The 16,791-nt window shown below is 42.6% G+C and overlaps 1 protein-coding gene across 13 annotated transcripts in view; it reads right to left on the reverse strand.

The window, feature by feature from the left end:
- The window catches only part of CLIP1 (CAP-Gly domain containing linker protein 1), a 121,952-nt gene that overhangs the window by 73,529 nt on the left and 31,632 nt on the right, over window positions 1–16,791 (reverse strand). For 11 of the 13 annotated variants that reach the window (XM_054006159.1, XM_054006171.1, XM_054006166.1 and 8 more), the window contains exons 2-3: window positions 8,344–8,540; window positions 5,942–6,513 (exon numbers count right to left, since the gene is read on the reverse strand). In XM_054006159.1, the coding sequence (XP_053862134.1) occupies window positions 5,942–6,513; window positions 8,344–8,437 (666 nt within the window). In that variant the 5' untranslated portion in view covers window positions 8,438–8,540. Of the gene's footprint in view, window positions 1–5,941; window positions 6,514–8,343; window positions 8,541–9,078; window positions 9,173–11,103; window positions 11,172–16,791 lie in introns of those variants that run through there. The other 2 variants (XM_054006160.1, XM_054006161.1) reach the window with 2 other exon arrangements.

Raw genomic sequence — 16,791 nt, forward strand, 5'->3', positions numbered from 1 at the left:
TACCAGGAGGCGTGAGCCAGAGTGACATCGTTCTCCCACTACGAGAAAGAGACCAAGTGACCTTCTCCGTTGGATCATATGAACTGGAACCATAAACTCCCTGAACATTAAATCTCACCAAATGAGGGTCAATCCATCCTCATCATCATATCCACTCATTATACTCCACACCCGAACATAGCCACTGTATGAACTTCATACCCTCATATCTCAATGTCTGTACTTTGACCCATCAATCTTTTACCCCCAATCGGGGATATTGCAGATTATGTATTCCTCATACCACTTTATCTTAAACCAAACTTTGCACCCTCGATAATCTGTACGTTATTCCCCGATAACCAGAAACTTCTATGCTCAAACTCTGTTCACTATTTTTTTTTTTAACATCTTAATAAAATTTTTAAATCCGTTTCTCTTCCTTTGACAAGCTATGTCTCTGAGTGCATGTCCCAAACACTTATGCTCTGGTCATCACTATCCTTCTTAATAGACACTGAGATAAGATAAGATCCTTCAGGGCTCCTTTCTCTGTGTGACTGATGTATGATGGAAGCTACTTCTATGACTATATCTATATTTGTTTTGGACAGAGATTAGTTTCCTGGCAGAAGTATTTGGGAGAGCTGAATATGGCAACATGCAGTATTATGAAGTTCTACTCCAAAGTTAATACACAAAAAAACTGTTGTGAAACAATTAACATACTTGAAACGAGGCCACAGAAGAATGGCTTATAAGTTAGTTTCCTTTCTTCCACCCACAGGCTTGTGTTGGAAGGCTAGTAATGCTAGAGGGCAGAGTTAAGGTTGTGATGTGAGTCATTGGTATGTAGTAGTGGCAATGAAGGAACGGACAGTAGGTATCAGAAAATGAGAAACTTTTAACTTTCTTGCTTTCGTGTTAGGTATGTTGTAGGGCAGTGGTTCTCAAAGCTGGTCCACCACTTGTTCAGGGAAAGCCCCTGGCAGGCGGCCAGCACATCCCTTGGCCTACACCGCTTCCCGCAGCCCCCATTGGCCTGAAGCGGCGAACTGCGCCAGTGGGAGCCGCGATTGGCCGAAACTGCGGACGTGGCAGGTAAACAAACCAGCCCGGCCTGCCAGGGGCTTTCCCTGAACAAGCAGCGGACCGGCTTTGAGAACCACTGTTGTAGGGGAAAGAGCTCAACTGTGTCACAACAAAAAATGGTATATATTAATTTCTTATGTGTATTTAATATGTAAATGATTTAGACATGGGAAACAGACCTATGGCTGCACTTCTCTGGCATATACAACATCTCTCAGTAGCGGCATATAAAGCCTTCCCCATTGTAGGGGAAAAATCTGATAGATGAGCATAGCAGCTGATGGAGAAAGTTGTGTGCATGTCCGAGAACGTTTAAATGCCAGCTACCGGTTCTGCTTACATTTTCAGTTATGAAAGCAAAAAAATACCCTTAATCCTAAACAAAAAAAATCAGTCAACAAAAAGGTCAATCTGCCAAGGATGAATTGCAGACAGACCAATTTCAAACAATGCCCACTAAATATGTATTTTTTAAAAATCAAATAAACATTACATAGAAAATGCAAAGAACATAAAAGGTAACAAATTTCACAGTGAAGAGCCAGCTGCACGTAAACAGAAATGTATGCCCCATATTAAATCCTCAAATTGAAGTGGTCTGACTGCATTTAAACCACCCAATCAAGACTGAACATACAAGCATGTTAAAGTAGGTGAGAGCAGGTCTTTCCTAGCAACTGATGCTGACCGATAGTTCTAAAGTTTGCCTCCAGCACTTGGTCAGTGACTATCGACTCTAAAGTTATGGATTGCGGAGCATAGTTTGGGCAAGGCGGGGGAGAGTGCCTTTAAAATCAAAAAGGCTTATGCAGCTGCAACGTTCAGCTGAGTTTACTTATTTTTGTACTAAAGAAATCAAATCTGGAGGTTTAAATATTTAAATGTATTGTTCAGGATGACATCAGCAGAGCAGAATCTAGCATCTATAACACTGGAGAACTTAGATTAGTCCAAGAAGTTAGATTTAAAAATAAAACGCACACTGATGCAAATGTGGAAGCTCAGTTACAAAAGATCCACACACATTAAAAAAACAGAAAAATGTATTGATTATTTAACTTCTATATTTTACCCTTGCATGATGTACTTTGTTGTAGTTTATTAATTATTTGCATTACAGTATTCTGTATGGCCCAATCAAAGATCACGGTCCCATTGTGCTTGGGACTGTATAAAACAGAGTCACTGCCACAGAGAACTCACAATCTAGAAGTCTGACAAGACAACAGGAAGATGAAAGGCAAACCAAGGATCAGGGAGGATGAGGTAGTGGTAAAATGAGCATAACAAGAAGCAGTCTCAGCTTGCCACCAGCCCACTCGTCGTCAGACTGCAGTGTTCAGTATGTATAATGGCAGAGGAGAATCTGGAGGACGACAAGTGGTGGCTATACAGATTTTGCTAAGAAGTTTTTCTCCCATGCATTGGGGGAGCACAGGGGAAGTCAGAAAGGTCCTTGAGAGAGAAGTGGACTAATGCAGGGGCTCTCAACCTTTCCAGATTACTGTACCCCTTTTCAGGAGTCTGATTTGTCTTGCGTACCTCCACGTTTCACCTCACTTTAAAAACTACTTGCTTACAAAATGAGACATAAAAATACAAGTGTCACAGCATGAGGTTACTGAAAAATTGCTTACTTTCTCATTTTTACCAATTAAATATGTCAATTGGAATATAAATATTGTACTTACATTTCAGTGTATAGTATATAGAGCAGTATAAACAAGTCATTGTCTGTAAGAAATTTTAGTTTGTACTGACTTAACTAATGCTTTTTATATAACCTGTTGTAAAACTCGGCATATATCTAAGATCAGGGGTCCCCGCCATGGTGCCCACGTACTGGCGGCATTTTGGCGGTGACCAGGACCGGCTCCAGGGCTTTTGCCGCCCCAAGCGGCGGAAAAAAAAGAAGCCGCCGCGATCGCAATTGCGATCGGCTGCACTCCAGGGGCAGCTCCACTGCACCGCTTTCTTCTTCGGTGGGAATTCAGCGACAGGTGCTTCCCTCCGAGAGGGACCCGCTGCCGAATTGTCACCGAACAGCCCGATGTGCCGCCCCTTCCCCTTGGCCACCCCAAGCACCTGCTTCCTGGGCTGGTGCCTGGAGCCGGCGCGGACGCCTCTGGATGACACTGCTTCTCGGCGGTGAGCTTATTGATGCTGCCGCTTGTCAGCGGCATTTCGGTGGATGCTCGTCCGCTGCCACAGTCCTCTGTGGCTCGTCATCTGGTGCCTGCCAGACGAAAAAGGTTGGGGACCACCGATCTAGATAAGTTGATGTACCCCCTAGAAGACCTCTGCGTACCCCCGGTTGAGAACCACTGGACTAATGAATGGGCAATGAAGGCTGGCAGTGTTGGAGAAGCAAAGGCAGCAGTCAACCTTCATGATAAAGTCAGAGCCGATAGATGGGGAGGAAAGGTTAAATGGTGGATTTTTAATTTTTATGGACACAGCAAAAACAAAAGCTCCTTAGCTTCACTCTGCCAGTGAATCAAGCCTCACCTCTCACTTCATATTACTCTTTTGCACCTTCTTCCATGCTGTCCCTATGATTGGAGCTCCCTCCCTATTCTGGCATGCCTAACAACCACACTCTCCTGTCAAACTCTCCCTGAAAATTCACTCTCCCCCCTCCATGAAGTGCAGACATGTTAATCCTTGTCTGCAAAATGCCATCACCATCCAATCATATCTTTCAAGATAAAACGTATAGGAATACAGAGGAAGATCCCGTGCGATCAGTCTAGACTGCAAGCTCCTCAGACAATGACTTACAGCACCAACTAACTAGATTGTCAGTGTTTAAGTAGCTAAGACTAGCAGGGAGATATTCTTTATGAAGAATTCTCTACCCCTTTTATTCTCTCCCTCTCTCTCACTCATACACACACTTTTAAAAAATGCATGAGACAATAAAGATACCCTAATTCCTTTTTAGTCACTAGTAAACTTGGGGGAATTGGACCAGTAGCTCACCATTCACTTGACACATTTAATAATCTCCTAGAAATTGTATCCTTGTTTTTCACCTTTTCACCACAGAATCATTACTTTTATGGTATCACCACAAATAAAACAACAACATCCATGCAATTTCCTTGACAAGATTTTCACAGCATGTTCTGAGATGCTGTATGTGCCAGTAGTACAAATTCCTGCCCTGTCTTACTAATGGAAATGTAAACATAAGATGCCTCTTCATTTGCAATATCTTAAATACTAAAGTTACAGCAAGCTATACCTCCTGCTCCAAGAGTGATTAATACAAGGGACGCGCTCAATAGTTCAGACCCAAAATCTGACCTATGGTCAAGTGGTTGCAAGTCTGGTGGGGTTTACCCTTCAAATATTAATTCAGTTTTATTTTAAATACACCACTTTAGTGCATAGAAGCCTTTAAAAATGTCCTGTAAGAACATAATTCCAGTTTTGTGGGGCCTTCCCACAACCAAAGTTTGGTGCTCACATCCAGCAGCTGAACCCCACTTCCACAACTCTGAACATCTTTCTCCAGGAGTTTTCTATGATGCAGATGCACATCAAAGAGGTTATCAAAAAAGGTACCATGTTCTATTGCACTAAGGCCAAAAATCAATACACAGCATTTGAAAGCTTTAAAATGGTCATTTCAAATAAGAGAACTTGAAACTATTTAAAAAAAATAAAAATCAAACTGTGATACAAAAGTTTTCTGTTCTGAGGCTTATGAAGGACATCCAACTAAACTCACAGATCAGTGGCAGAACAGCTAATCCCCAGGTGATCACTGGTCTTAAAAGACTGCTTCTGTTGCTGCCTGTCATAACTAATGGGAGCCATTAAGCACTCTGCTGTTGAGGAGCTTGCTGGAGACATTGAGCCCTGAATGACTAAAAGAAAGATTGGATGGAAATCTCTGACAATCTGCAATTTGTATTTAGCACTATTGTACTGCTGAAAATTAGAGCAAGATGATGAAAATATAAATAGCTTGTTAAAGCACAATTAAGGATTTTACTGAATGCTAGCAAAGCACAATAGAATGAAAGCTGCAAAACCAGCCTCTGTTCTGCTTTAGTATTTCAGAGATCCACACAGGGTGCAGAAATTCTACACCATATGTTCTGTGATACCCTGGCATAATGGGATGAGGTAACGTACAGAGCTGTAGCAGCTTTACTTAGCCCAGTAGTCAAAACACAGAAAACAACAGTAAAATGAATGTTAATTCCGAAGATTTCAGTTAAAAAATCAGTATTTCTGAAATTCCATATGGATATTGACAAGTGGCATCATTATGTAACAATAGCAGCATAGGAATCTAATGTAGGATTATAATCAATATGAAAGCGACATGGAAATTGATTTGGTAGGCCATAAAAAGACAAACGGTAGCACATTATAGATATTAATCTGACTGTTAAACAAAAAGGGAAACTGGAGACTAGTATCTGTATTACCCAAGCCACAAAATATAACACATCTGCAGCCACTAGAGCTTTACCACTGACATTGTGCTACACTGCACAGCCATCTGAATCATACATCCCTAGCATGGTAGAATTGTGGTCCTCCTGCTCCAATAGCACAGTCCCGCACTGTACAAGCGAAGGAGAATATCCAATACCTGTTAGTAGTGTAGGGCCCATATGACACACAGATTCTGATTCCATGCAGTAGTGGACAGTGGTCATCTTCACCCCACCAGCATGGACCACCTCATTATAACTTTCTTACTTCCCAGCCTGTATAACTCAACAGAGCAGAAAAACTATAACCCAGCCTGTATTTGAATCTAACACTAATTAACAAAAAATAGATTTAAACAATATCAAAAGTTATAGGTTGTTAGATTGAAATGAGACATGGGGATGGGGGAACTTACCAAAACTCGATCTCCAATTTTGAGTTCTCTTTCTCCTTTCTTTACAGACCCAGCTTCAGAGAGGTTCGATATAGATTCACTTGCAGTTTTTGACAGGTTGCTAATTTGAGTAGGAGTAAAGTGTTCCTTGCCTGCTGGTGGAGAAGTCTTTTGAGGAATTCCTGTAGGGGGAGCTGCTGCAGGGGGAGAAGACACCATACTAACAGCTGATGTGGAGGTTGGTGAAGTAGCTCTAGAAGCATTAGCTGTCTGTGTACCATTGGCTTCATCTTCTGCCAGCACTTTTCTTGTCAGCTTTGATGGCCTTGTAAATATTCCCCGTGAAGGTTCACACTGGAAATAGCGAATTCCAGCTACAGAGCCATCATTCTTGCCAATGGGTTCATCTAGAACAATCCCTGCCCACTGTCCTGGAGCAAACTGTGTTTCTCCAAGAAACTGAATAAAGCCAGGTTTGTTTCCATTGACCCAAACACGCTCCCCAACTCTGAAGTCATCCACAAAGTCATCATGTGCCTCCGAGGTGAGTGTGCTTGACGGCTTTTCACTGGACACTGCTTTTTCTGCTGGAGCTGGAGCCAAACACAATAAGGAAACAATATCAGTTAAAACACATTTATATTCCAGTATGCATCATGAGCTTGTTTCCATTTAGAAATATCCAGTATGCAACTCTGAAGGAAGAAAGTAAACATGTATTTTCTTACTGCTATATTGAGATTGCAGTATTCTCACATTTCCTTAACCAGTTTAAGAAATTAACAGCTAAACAGCCTTTGATCCAGTCTTGCAATGTTTTAATGAAAATTTACCATCCCTGCACAAAATCCACCTTTACCATTATGATGAAAAAATGTTTTACTTACTCTTCAAGAAAAATTGCTTGCCCCAGAACTTGAATTGGGCTTAAGCATATTCTGACTATGTACCAAATTGTTCCATTATAAACATATCTGAACTGGATAACTGAGAATTGCATTTTGGGGCTGGGATTGTCCAAGGTGTCTAAGAGCTGACTTCCAGCAGAAATTGGATGCCTGACTTCCTCAGGTGCCTTTGAAGATCCCAGTCTGTATTTCTATTGTGAATTTAATATCTCAAGATGCTTTACACTCTTTAGCAAGTTAAGTCTAATCCTCCACTGAGGTAGTATTAGCCACAGATGATAGGTGAGAAAACAGAGGTACAAAAAAGCTTGAACTTACAGTAAGTCCATAGAGTCAGGCCTAGAATCCAGGGAGTCTGACTCCCAGGCCTATGCTTTAACCATAAGCTCATTACTCTCCTTTGGACCATTTAAAAATGGGATACATTTAATAATCAGCTTCATTTTTTGAGCTGCCTGACTAGATGGTCAATTTGGCAAAAATTGCTGCTTTGAGAAGATGAGAGCTTTGGGCCTCAAGCCTTTACAATATTTGTATCTATATAGAAATGAATGTTTGTTTCTAAGACTCTAAAGTACAGCATATTTTATTCAACAGCTGGAACATTCTGAAAGATCAAAAATAAAAACACACAATACTATGGCACTAAATTTAAATTTACTCCTAGAATGTAAAATTGTATATTACTGTCAGAAAGGCTTGAAGCCTTGTATTATGGCATGATCACTTTTAGGCCTTGGCTACGTTGCCCCCTCGGGCACACTGTTTTGGCACAGTGTGCCCGAGGGGGCAACAGCTACACTGACGCTTTACAGCGCTGCAACTTTCTCGCTCAGGGGTGTGAAAAAACACCCCCCTGAGCACAGCAAGTTACAGCGCCGGAAAGCACCAGTGTAAACAGTGCCCCAGCACTGGGAGCCGCGCTCCCAGCTCTGTAAGCTAATCCCCTCGGGGAGGTGGAGTACCAGCGCTGGCACCGTGACCACACTCGCACTTCAAAGCGCTGCCACGGGAACGCTCCTGCGGCAGCGCTTTGGAGTTTCGAGTGTAGCCAAGATTACTGTACTGAGGGACAAACAAGCAGCAGTTGGCTATACTGGCAAGCACATACCTCAGACCCCACATAACCAATAATGTGCCACATGACGACATGTCAGCTGCATTCCAGGTATCCTTAATTTGTTCTGAGTGACCAGCTCACAATTCCCAAGTCTGGAAGCGTGGCACACTCAGAGATAGAATGCTCTTCCTTAGAATGACCAATTCTTTGAATTATATCACTAGGTAAATGGAGTAACATTGAAGGAAATAAACGAATCCTTTCCTTTTTTTAAAATGCATTTTTCTCATGAACTCAGAATTATGCCCAGTTTGTAAATTCATGTTTTACTGTGTACTGAACACATCAGTTCAGTTAGATCAGACATATGAGAATTCAACCGCAACCTTCAGATTAGTTTTTGTTAGAAGAAAGGATACTTAAGAAAAGTGTTAAGATGTTAAAATCTTCATTACCAGCAGCAACAGATGCAGCTGTTTTCAATGCTGTACTTCCAGGCTTGCTGATCTTGGTAGGAGCCTTAAGCCCACTTGGTTTTAACATACTCATCTTTCTTATGTCGTCGATGTTTATCCCCTTTGTCCGTAGTAACTATCTTTTCCCAAACATGGATGCAGTATGTGCTTCTATGTTTTCTGCCTTTGGGTTAAGCCTGTATATAAAAATGTTAGAGACAAAATAAAATACATATTTTAAATCCTATAGAATAAAGAATTTGTAAAGAAACTGCTGTACAGAAAGTACAGCCCCATACAACTACAACATGAATATTCTCAGAGGGAGTCAGGCACTTCCCATGTTTTAGAAGACTTTCCTACTGAAAGAAATCTTGAATCTGAAGCTAAAGCATTGAGACAATTCACAACATTAAACACTGCTGTGTTCAGCTTGAACTTTAAACTAAAGAGTTATTTTAAGAATGAAAAATAAAGCCCTTAACAGCATTACTAACACCACCACGCACAGAAGTAATCATTTTATGCACCGTACAGCTTTAAGTCAAGTATTTTTAAAGTGTTGCAACAGCCCAGTGAAAACAAATTTAGACTAGCAAGAGGGCTGACTGCAAGTCAGTAAAGGGACTTGAGACTTAGGACAAACAGAAAGCTTTTTAAAATGATTTGAACTGAAAAGCTAAGATAGAACAACAGAGTCTGTTAGACCCAGAGAGCTAACAAGTAAATACCCACCTCAGTTCTCTTGCAATCCAGCATTTAGGATCATGAGACCCATTAGCTCATCATAAAAGTCCCCAATAGAGTGCCCCAGCTCCAATGCTTTGGAACCAGAGTTAGGAGGAAGAGGAATTAGGTTGCTAGGATAGAGAGCAGCTCTGACTCAGAGACCAGCTATAGGTTTTCCAGAGAGACATGCCATGAAATTTTTGTTCTTAGAGAAGGAAGGCATCTTTTCTCCTGACTACAAAAGCTTTAGAATTTGCTTCCTTCAAATATCATTTGAATTTAAAGCTAGTGTTTTGGTTGTTTTCTTTTATTCTTGTTTTCTTTAAAACTACACACTGTTCTACAGTCAATATACCTTGGATATATACTGAAATTTTACAAAGGCAGCATTTAAGTTAATAGCATTTTGGTTAAAGAAACACTGACAGCAGTGGTGACAAATGACTTAAAATCGCACTAGGGAGCTGAACAAAAGCTTGTGGGAAAGGTTAGAAGAAATTTAGATATGTAGAAATCACACACTACTTGCTTAACTATTTTCTCAGAGCATGAGGAGCAGGAACTAAAAGGCGGGTCCTGACCCTACTACAATAACTCCTCGCTTAACGTTGTAGTTATGTTCCTGAAAAATGAGACTTCAAGTGAAACGATGTTAAGCGAATCCAATTTCCCCATAAGAATTAATGTAAATGGGGGAGGGGGGGTTAGGTTCCAGGGAATTTTTTTTCCACCAGACAAAAAACTATATATTATATAGATATACACACAGTATACGTTTTAAACAAACAATTTAATACTGTTCACAGCTATGATGATTGTGAAGCTTGGTTGAGGTGGTGAAGTCAGAGGGTGGAAGAGGGAGGGATATTTCCCAGGGAATGCCTTGCTGCTAAATGATGAACTAGCACTCGGCTGAGCCCTCCAGGATTAAACACATTGTTGTTAATGTAGCCTCTCACACAAGGCAGCATGAACAAGAGGGAGGGGAGACAGCATAGCAGAAAGAGACAGACACAGACCTTGTCTGTGCGAGAGAGAGAGATACACACTGCCCTTTTAAGTAAGCTGACCCACTCTTAAGTGCATTGTCTTTTTAAGTGGATCAGGAAGTTGAGACAGCAGCTGCTGCCCCAAGCTCTTACCGTCTCTCTCCATCCGTGTCCCCTCCCTGCTCTATATGGAGAAGGGGTAAGCAGGGTGCAGGAGCGGGGGGGAGGGGGATACCCTGACATTAGCCTCCTCCCTTCCCCCCCTGCACCTCAAGCAGGAGTCTCTGGGAGCAACTCCAAGGCAGAGGGCAGGAGCAGCACATGGCATTGGGGGGAGGGACAGCTGAACAGCTGATTGATAGCCTGCTGGGCGGCTGCAGCATAGGGAACTTAGGGGAGTGGGGAGCTGATGAGGGGCTGCAGGTCCACCCTTGTTACATGCCCCCACCAGCTAGCTCCAACAGGTTGCTCTTCCTGCAAGCAGTGGACAAAGCAGGTGGCTGCCAAAAGACGTTAGAAGGGAGCATTGCAATACTTTAAACGAGCTTGTTCCCTAATTGATCAGCAACGTAACAACGTTAACCGGGACGACTTTAAGTGAGGAGTTACTGTATTTACTTAGGCTATGTACACACTACAGTTACGTCACTCAGGGGTGTGAATAAGCCACACACACACACACCAACCGGGTGATGTAAGTTACACCGACCTAAGCATCAGTGTGGACAGCACAATGTTGGCGGGAGAGCTTCTGCCATCGGCTTAGAACGTCTGCACTAGCAGCACAAGAGCATCAGTGCAGCTGTGCCATTGTAAGCTCTGTAGTGTAGCCATAGCCTTAGTGTCTTGGCACCCACCTGTGCATGTACACAGCCTGGGCGCTTGTGGCTTTTAGTTCTCCCAGTTCAAGTACTATCAACACACGGGCCTGCAATTTTGGCATATGATAAATCCTAAAGCAGGAGAAGCAGTAATGAAGGAGAGAAATTCATTCTACAGTAATGAAGACTAAAGAGGGACAACATCAATGTCTTTTACCTACCAAAGTAAATTTTATTCCCCGTGTATTATTAACGGACAGCATGCTAGAGCTGCTGAAAATCAATTCACTGTGAAACAAAAAAAAGTATCAGTCATGCTGCCTCGCAGTGACTAAGAAGTGAAGCATTCTTGTACTATTTCAAGGTCAGCCGTGCCAAATTCAAACCATGTTCTAATAGCTATGCTAAAAATTTACACTTTACTAACAAGCTGTAATTACCACTTCTGATGTTTGGCGCGTAAGTTATGCACATAAATAAGAAAATTCTGAGGTTGCTAAAGGTAACATTGTACAGATTGCTGAATATTTCTTCATCAAGTGATCCTAGAAACATATCTCCAACACCTTTGTTAGAGTTATGACTAAATGAAGAGAAAGTCTCTGGAGTTCTTCTTTTAGTGAGGCATGCATAAATGGCCCATGAAACTTATATTTGAGCTTTCACATGCATGAACAAGAGAAAAGAGCCCTCTGAAATCAAAGTAGAGAGACAGTCATGACAAATACAGACTAAGCTGTGAAAGAGAACAGGAAGGCATACATTTTATAAACAAGAATAACTAGAGCAGGGGTGGGCAAACTTTTTGGCCTGAGGGCCACATGGGTTTCCAAAACTGTATGGAGGGCCGGTTAGGAGAGGCTTTGCCTCCCCAAACAGCCAGGCCTGGCCCGGCCCCCGCCCCCCCGCTTCTCACCCCCTGACTGCCCCACCCGGGACCCCTGCCCCATCCAACCTCCCCTGTTCCCTGACCGCCCCCAGGCCTCCTGCCCCTGACTGCCCCCCACCGCCCCATCCAACCCCTCCTCTCCTTCCTGACTGCCCCCCGGGAACCCCTGCCCCCATTCAATCCCCCTGTTCCCCACCCTCTGACCACCCCGACCCTTATCTACACCCCCACCCCTGACTACCCCCTGAACTCCCCTGCCCTCTATCCAACCCCCCCTGCTCCCTGTCTTCTTACTGCGCTGCCTGGAGCGCCAGTGGCTGGTGGCGCTACAGCAATGCCGCCCAGAGCACCAGGACAGGCAGCCATGCCACCCAGCTGGAGCCAGCCATGCCACCACAAAGCACAGAGCACTGGGTCAGGCCGCAGTTCTGCAGCTGCGCTGCCCAGAGCATTGCGCCGGAATCTGGAATTTCATTCTTTCACTCTACCCATCCGTGGCCAGTTTGACTCTGCTGGTTTCAAGTCCAAGTTTGCAATAAATGAGGATTCAGTGGGACACAGGACTTGCCGTACCAGATCAGATCACTCGTCCATTTAGTCCTGTGTCCTCTCAGGCACTGGCCAGTAAAAAAAGATTTAAGAAGAAAGTGCAGAACCCCATAGTGGACAATTATGGACTAACCTGGCCATAAAGAGTGCTTCCTAAATTCTGGAAGTTAAAAGTTGATTTATGACCTCAAGCATGGGGTTTTATACACCTCCTACTCTTTCCTGCCAAATCCAAATGGATATTCTCATTATCTATATAATGGTTTCCTAGAATCCCCCTAAACACTTTGACTCAATGCTATCTTACGGCAGAGAGTTCTGCAGGTTAGTTATACATTTGTATAGAAAAGGCTATTTCCTTGTATTTGTTTTAAATTCACTGCCCTTCAATTTATATTGAATGCCTCCTTATTGTATTATAATAAATGGGACTGCCTGATTTACTTTTTCTCTGTCATTTACTATTTCATACACGCCTCTCACATCCCGACTAAATTAAACAGTCCTAATCTTTTTACTCTTTCCCTACATTTTCATCACCCATCTCCAAACCCTCTATTTCTGCTCTTTATCACGTGTTCATCATAAATAAAAAAGACAAAACAAAACAACGACTTACTATGCGATTAACTAGACATGCAGAGAGAAGAGAAGAGATAAGCACTTTCCCTTTGGGTGGGGAAAGTCGGGTAAACAGGCAGGGAATAAAGACAGATATTTTATTGAGTCTTTTCAATGCCACAGTATCCTGTATTCATTTAAAAGCCATAATCTATTTAATTTAATGCCAGTGGTGTAAATCCCTGACCTAAACCACACCTGAAAATCCTCAGGATGATTATTTTGGGAGATTTGCTACAAGAAATAGTGGCAGGCAGAAGGGAGAGGCCAAGTGTAGAGGGTTAAAAATTTTGCTGCTGTGAAATCTCAGAGCTGATGATGGATGAGCAAATATTTTAAAAACACATCTTAGGGCCAGGGAACAAGGCAGACATGCCGCTGAAGTCAGTGATAAAAACAAAATTGAACCAGGTTTATTGTGCTGAGACAGAGAAGCAGCAGCAGCAGCACTGGACCCAATAACAGAGGTGAAAGGCAAACACACAGTCATCAAGGAAATGACACAACTAAGGGTATGTCTACACTGCAGTTAGACACCCGCAGTTGACCTGTGCCATCTGACTCAGGCTAAGGGGCTTGGGCTATGGGTTTGTTTAATTGCAGTGTAGACATTCCTGGCTTGTCTTCACTATGTAGGTAAATTGGCACTGTTGCAATTGATGCAGCGGCATCAATTAATGGGTGAGCGCTCTCCCATTGATTTCTGTACTCCATCTCAATGAGAGGCGGAAGCAATGTCGGCGGGAGTGTGTCTCCTGTCGACATAGCGTAGTGTGGACCCTGCGGTAAGTAGATCTAAGCTACGTCAACTGAGTTATGCTACTAACATGACTCAAATTGCATCGCTTAGATTGACCAGCAGTGGTAGTGTAGACCTGCCCTCAGGCTCAGGCTGGAGCCCATGCTCTGGGATCCTCTTACCTCAGAGTTCCAGAGCCTGGGCCGCAGCCATGCCCAAACATTTACACCTCAATTAAATAGTCCCTTACTCCGAGCCCTGTGAGCCTGAGTCAGCTTGGACTGACCAGTTGTGGGTTTTTAACTGCAGTGTAAACATGCCCTAAGAGGGAAAAATCAAGTCAGAAGCACAGAGTTGTTGAATCTCTTGGAGATTTTGACATTCCTTCCCTTTGTTGGTTTGTGCTTCAATCCTCAACTCATTGAAATGGTGTTCTGCTGTTTTGTTTGTATTTAATAAAAATATTGTTTGTCTACCTAAGATGAAAGTTTGTAACAAAAATACAAAAGTATGAAATTATCCCCACGAAGGAGTGAATGGTCTAAAATAATTTTTTTTTCCCAATCTCCAAAATGCTTTGGAGCACTTTCCTTCTTTTAAGCTTAAAACAGCATCTTTCTTTCTCCCCAAGGTCAGATTTATACTACAAGCTTGTTCATCTTTTTAAACTGTTTTAACTCTTTTCACTTGTTAAAAACCATGTCAAGTAACATACAGATATGCCAGCCTGTGTCAATGGAGTACAGACAGAGACACACACACACACACACACACACACACACACACACAGATAGCATTAAATGCAACATCTGATCTTGAAAACAATCTCAAGACACAGGCAACCTTTTAACAGAGCTTGAGCTCAAACGTCCCTATTTATAGTATTCATATGTTGGCAGGTGTGATCTATAATCAGGGTCCTGGGAATTCTGTAGCTTTTCAGGGTCAGTGACACGTTCTTAATACGTCGATTTCCTCACAATGAAAGTTACATTTTTAAAATGCCTTCTTTGTCTCCTTAACTTCAGAAGGAATACCACCCAGGAAGGCAGATATTTAAGACATTCCCCACCCCCTTCCTTCCTTCATCAAAGTGCTTCACTAGACATTGATTCAATAGCTGGCTCAATGGCTAAATAGTATGATGCTGTTCACTGCATTCCTCTCAAGGGGACAATTAACAAAGCAGCAAACCCATAACTTGTAGGGCAGGAAAATTATGAACACACTCTACAGATTGAAGTTATTTCTAGTCTGACCTGTCAGACCTGGAGTCAGGCAAGCTTCGCAGACTTGTCACAATGCCCACTTCATAGTCATAATTTAGTCCATCTTCATGCTGGCAAAATAAACTGTAGTTCTTTGCCTTGCTAGTGTACAATCAGGTTATTTTCTACTGAGATAATGCAAACGCAACATGTGTCAGATAACCTGCACTGTTAAAAAAATCAAGGGTAAAAGCAGCAGCACCGTAGTCTCATTTTCAATCTGTTTTGGAGAAAGTCTCTAAGGAAAAAAAGCCCAAAAACTCCTGGGAGCCAATTTCAGCAAAGAAAAATAAATTTTACTCTGTGAGGAATTAAACAGGTGAAAGCATGTGGAAGGAGTTAGTGATGCATCACTATCACATTTCTTTAACAGAAGACAAACTGAGAAATTAATCTTTTACTATAGCAAGCTCTTTAAAGGACAGTAGTTCGCCCTCACACACCCCCTTATTTGTATTAAAATAAGGTCTATACATACAACCAGAGATAGACAATGGCCTTGTCCAAATCTAGAATGTGGGCAATGTAGCCCTTCAGCCCTTTGCTCACTAGCCTGGTAAGTGCAAGTCACCATATGCTTTCTAATTCAAGCTACTGGACTCCAGCTGCTGTAGACAAGGCAAGTCAAAATGGAAGGTGTACACACACATACACATCAACCACTGTAGAACCTCTCCTGAATCATAAACACCCCAAAACAAGCCTGGGCCCCCATTGTGCTTTGTTCCAACCTCAGAGATGGTTGGAACTGAGCCCACTAACTTATCATTTTGCCTGAGATTAGTGACAGTCACTTGACTTTATCTGAACTCAAAACCAAAGATGAGAGGTGGCTCGTACCAAAGAACAGGGTCATTCAATTAGAAAATGCCAATAGCTAGATGTTTGAGAAATTAAGGTCTTTTTATTGGTACTTGGATAAGAATAGTATAGTTCTCTACAGCTAACTTATCACTGGGACAGTCCCAAAATGTTTCTCCTCAGCACCCAGCCCATTAGTGGCTACCTATGCCAGCAGGAGTCCAAACTGGCCTGGTGGCACCAAGGCATGCTACTATGCATGAATCCTCTGGTGAACCAGATATTGTTGATCACTTAATCAAGTCACTGGCTGCTGCTAGATGATGGGAAGAGACAACACAATTTAGACGTCACTCATTCAAGCCGGAAATGCTGGAATTTGATTCATCATCTCGGCGCAACTCAACAGCCACCAGCCCTAAGCTGACCACCCGTGATGCCAAACCAAGCTGCCAGCTGTCTGCTGAATGTACTTAAATGAGAACCAGGTCAGATGACAAGTCCATAACGAATGGCGTCAAGTTTCAAAGAAAAGAAACACCACTCACCAACTCTCATAGCTGTTCTCAGCCACAGAGTTAGACAAAAGTCTGAGTAATATTAGGAATGGCTCTGCTACTGGCTGTGACAACATATCACCAGAGTTCTTGAAGCACCTCGGGACTCGTGTCCATCAGTGCCTGGCGCAGTTCTTTATGCCAGTGGTCAATGAAAAGTGACTTCTGAAGGCATGGTGAATGTCAAAAGTCATTGCTCTCCTGAAACCAGGGAAAGAGCTTGCAACATTATGTCAGTATCAACCAATATCTTTATTGTCCATACCATTCAAGGTGTTAGAGTGTCTCATTCTTCAGTACATCTCCCCAGAAGCAGAGTCAATACGCAGCATCGAGCAAGGCGGCTTTCAGAGAGGTCGGCGCATGATCAAGTGCTAGCTTTGACAACATTCATTGAAAAAGGTTTCCAGAATAACCCAAAGATGGGAACCGTATTTCTGGACCTGACAGCAGCATGTGACACAGTCTAGTCAAATTGTCAGGAG

This window comes from Malaclemys terrapin, chromosome 16, assembly GCF_027887155.1.
Source record: "Malaclemys terrapin pileata isolate rMalTer1 chromosome 16, rMalTer1.hap1, whole genome shotgun sequence".
NCBI lineage: Eukaryota > Metazoa > Chordata > Testudines > Emydidae > Malaclemys > Malaclemys terrapin.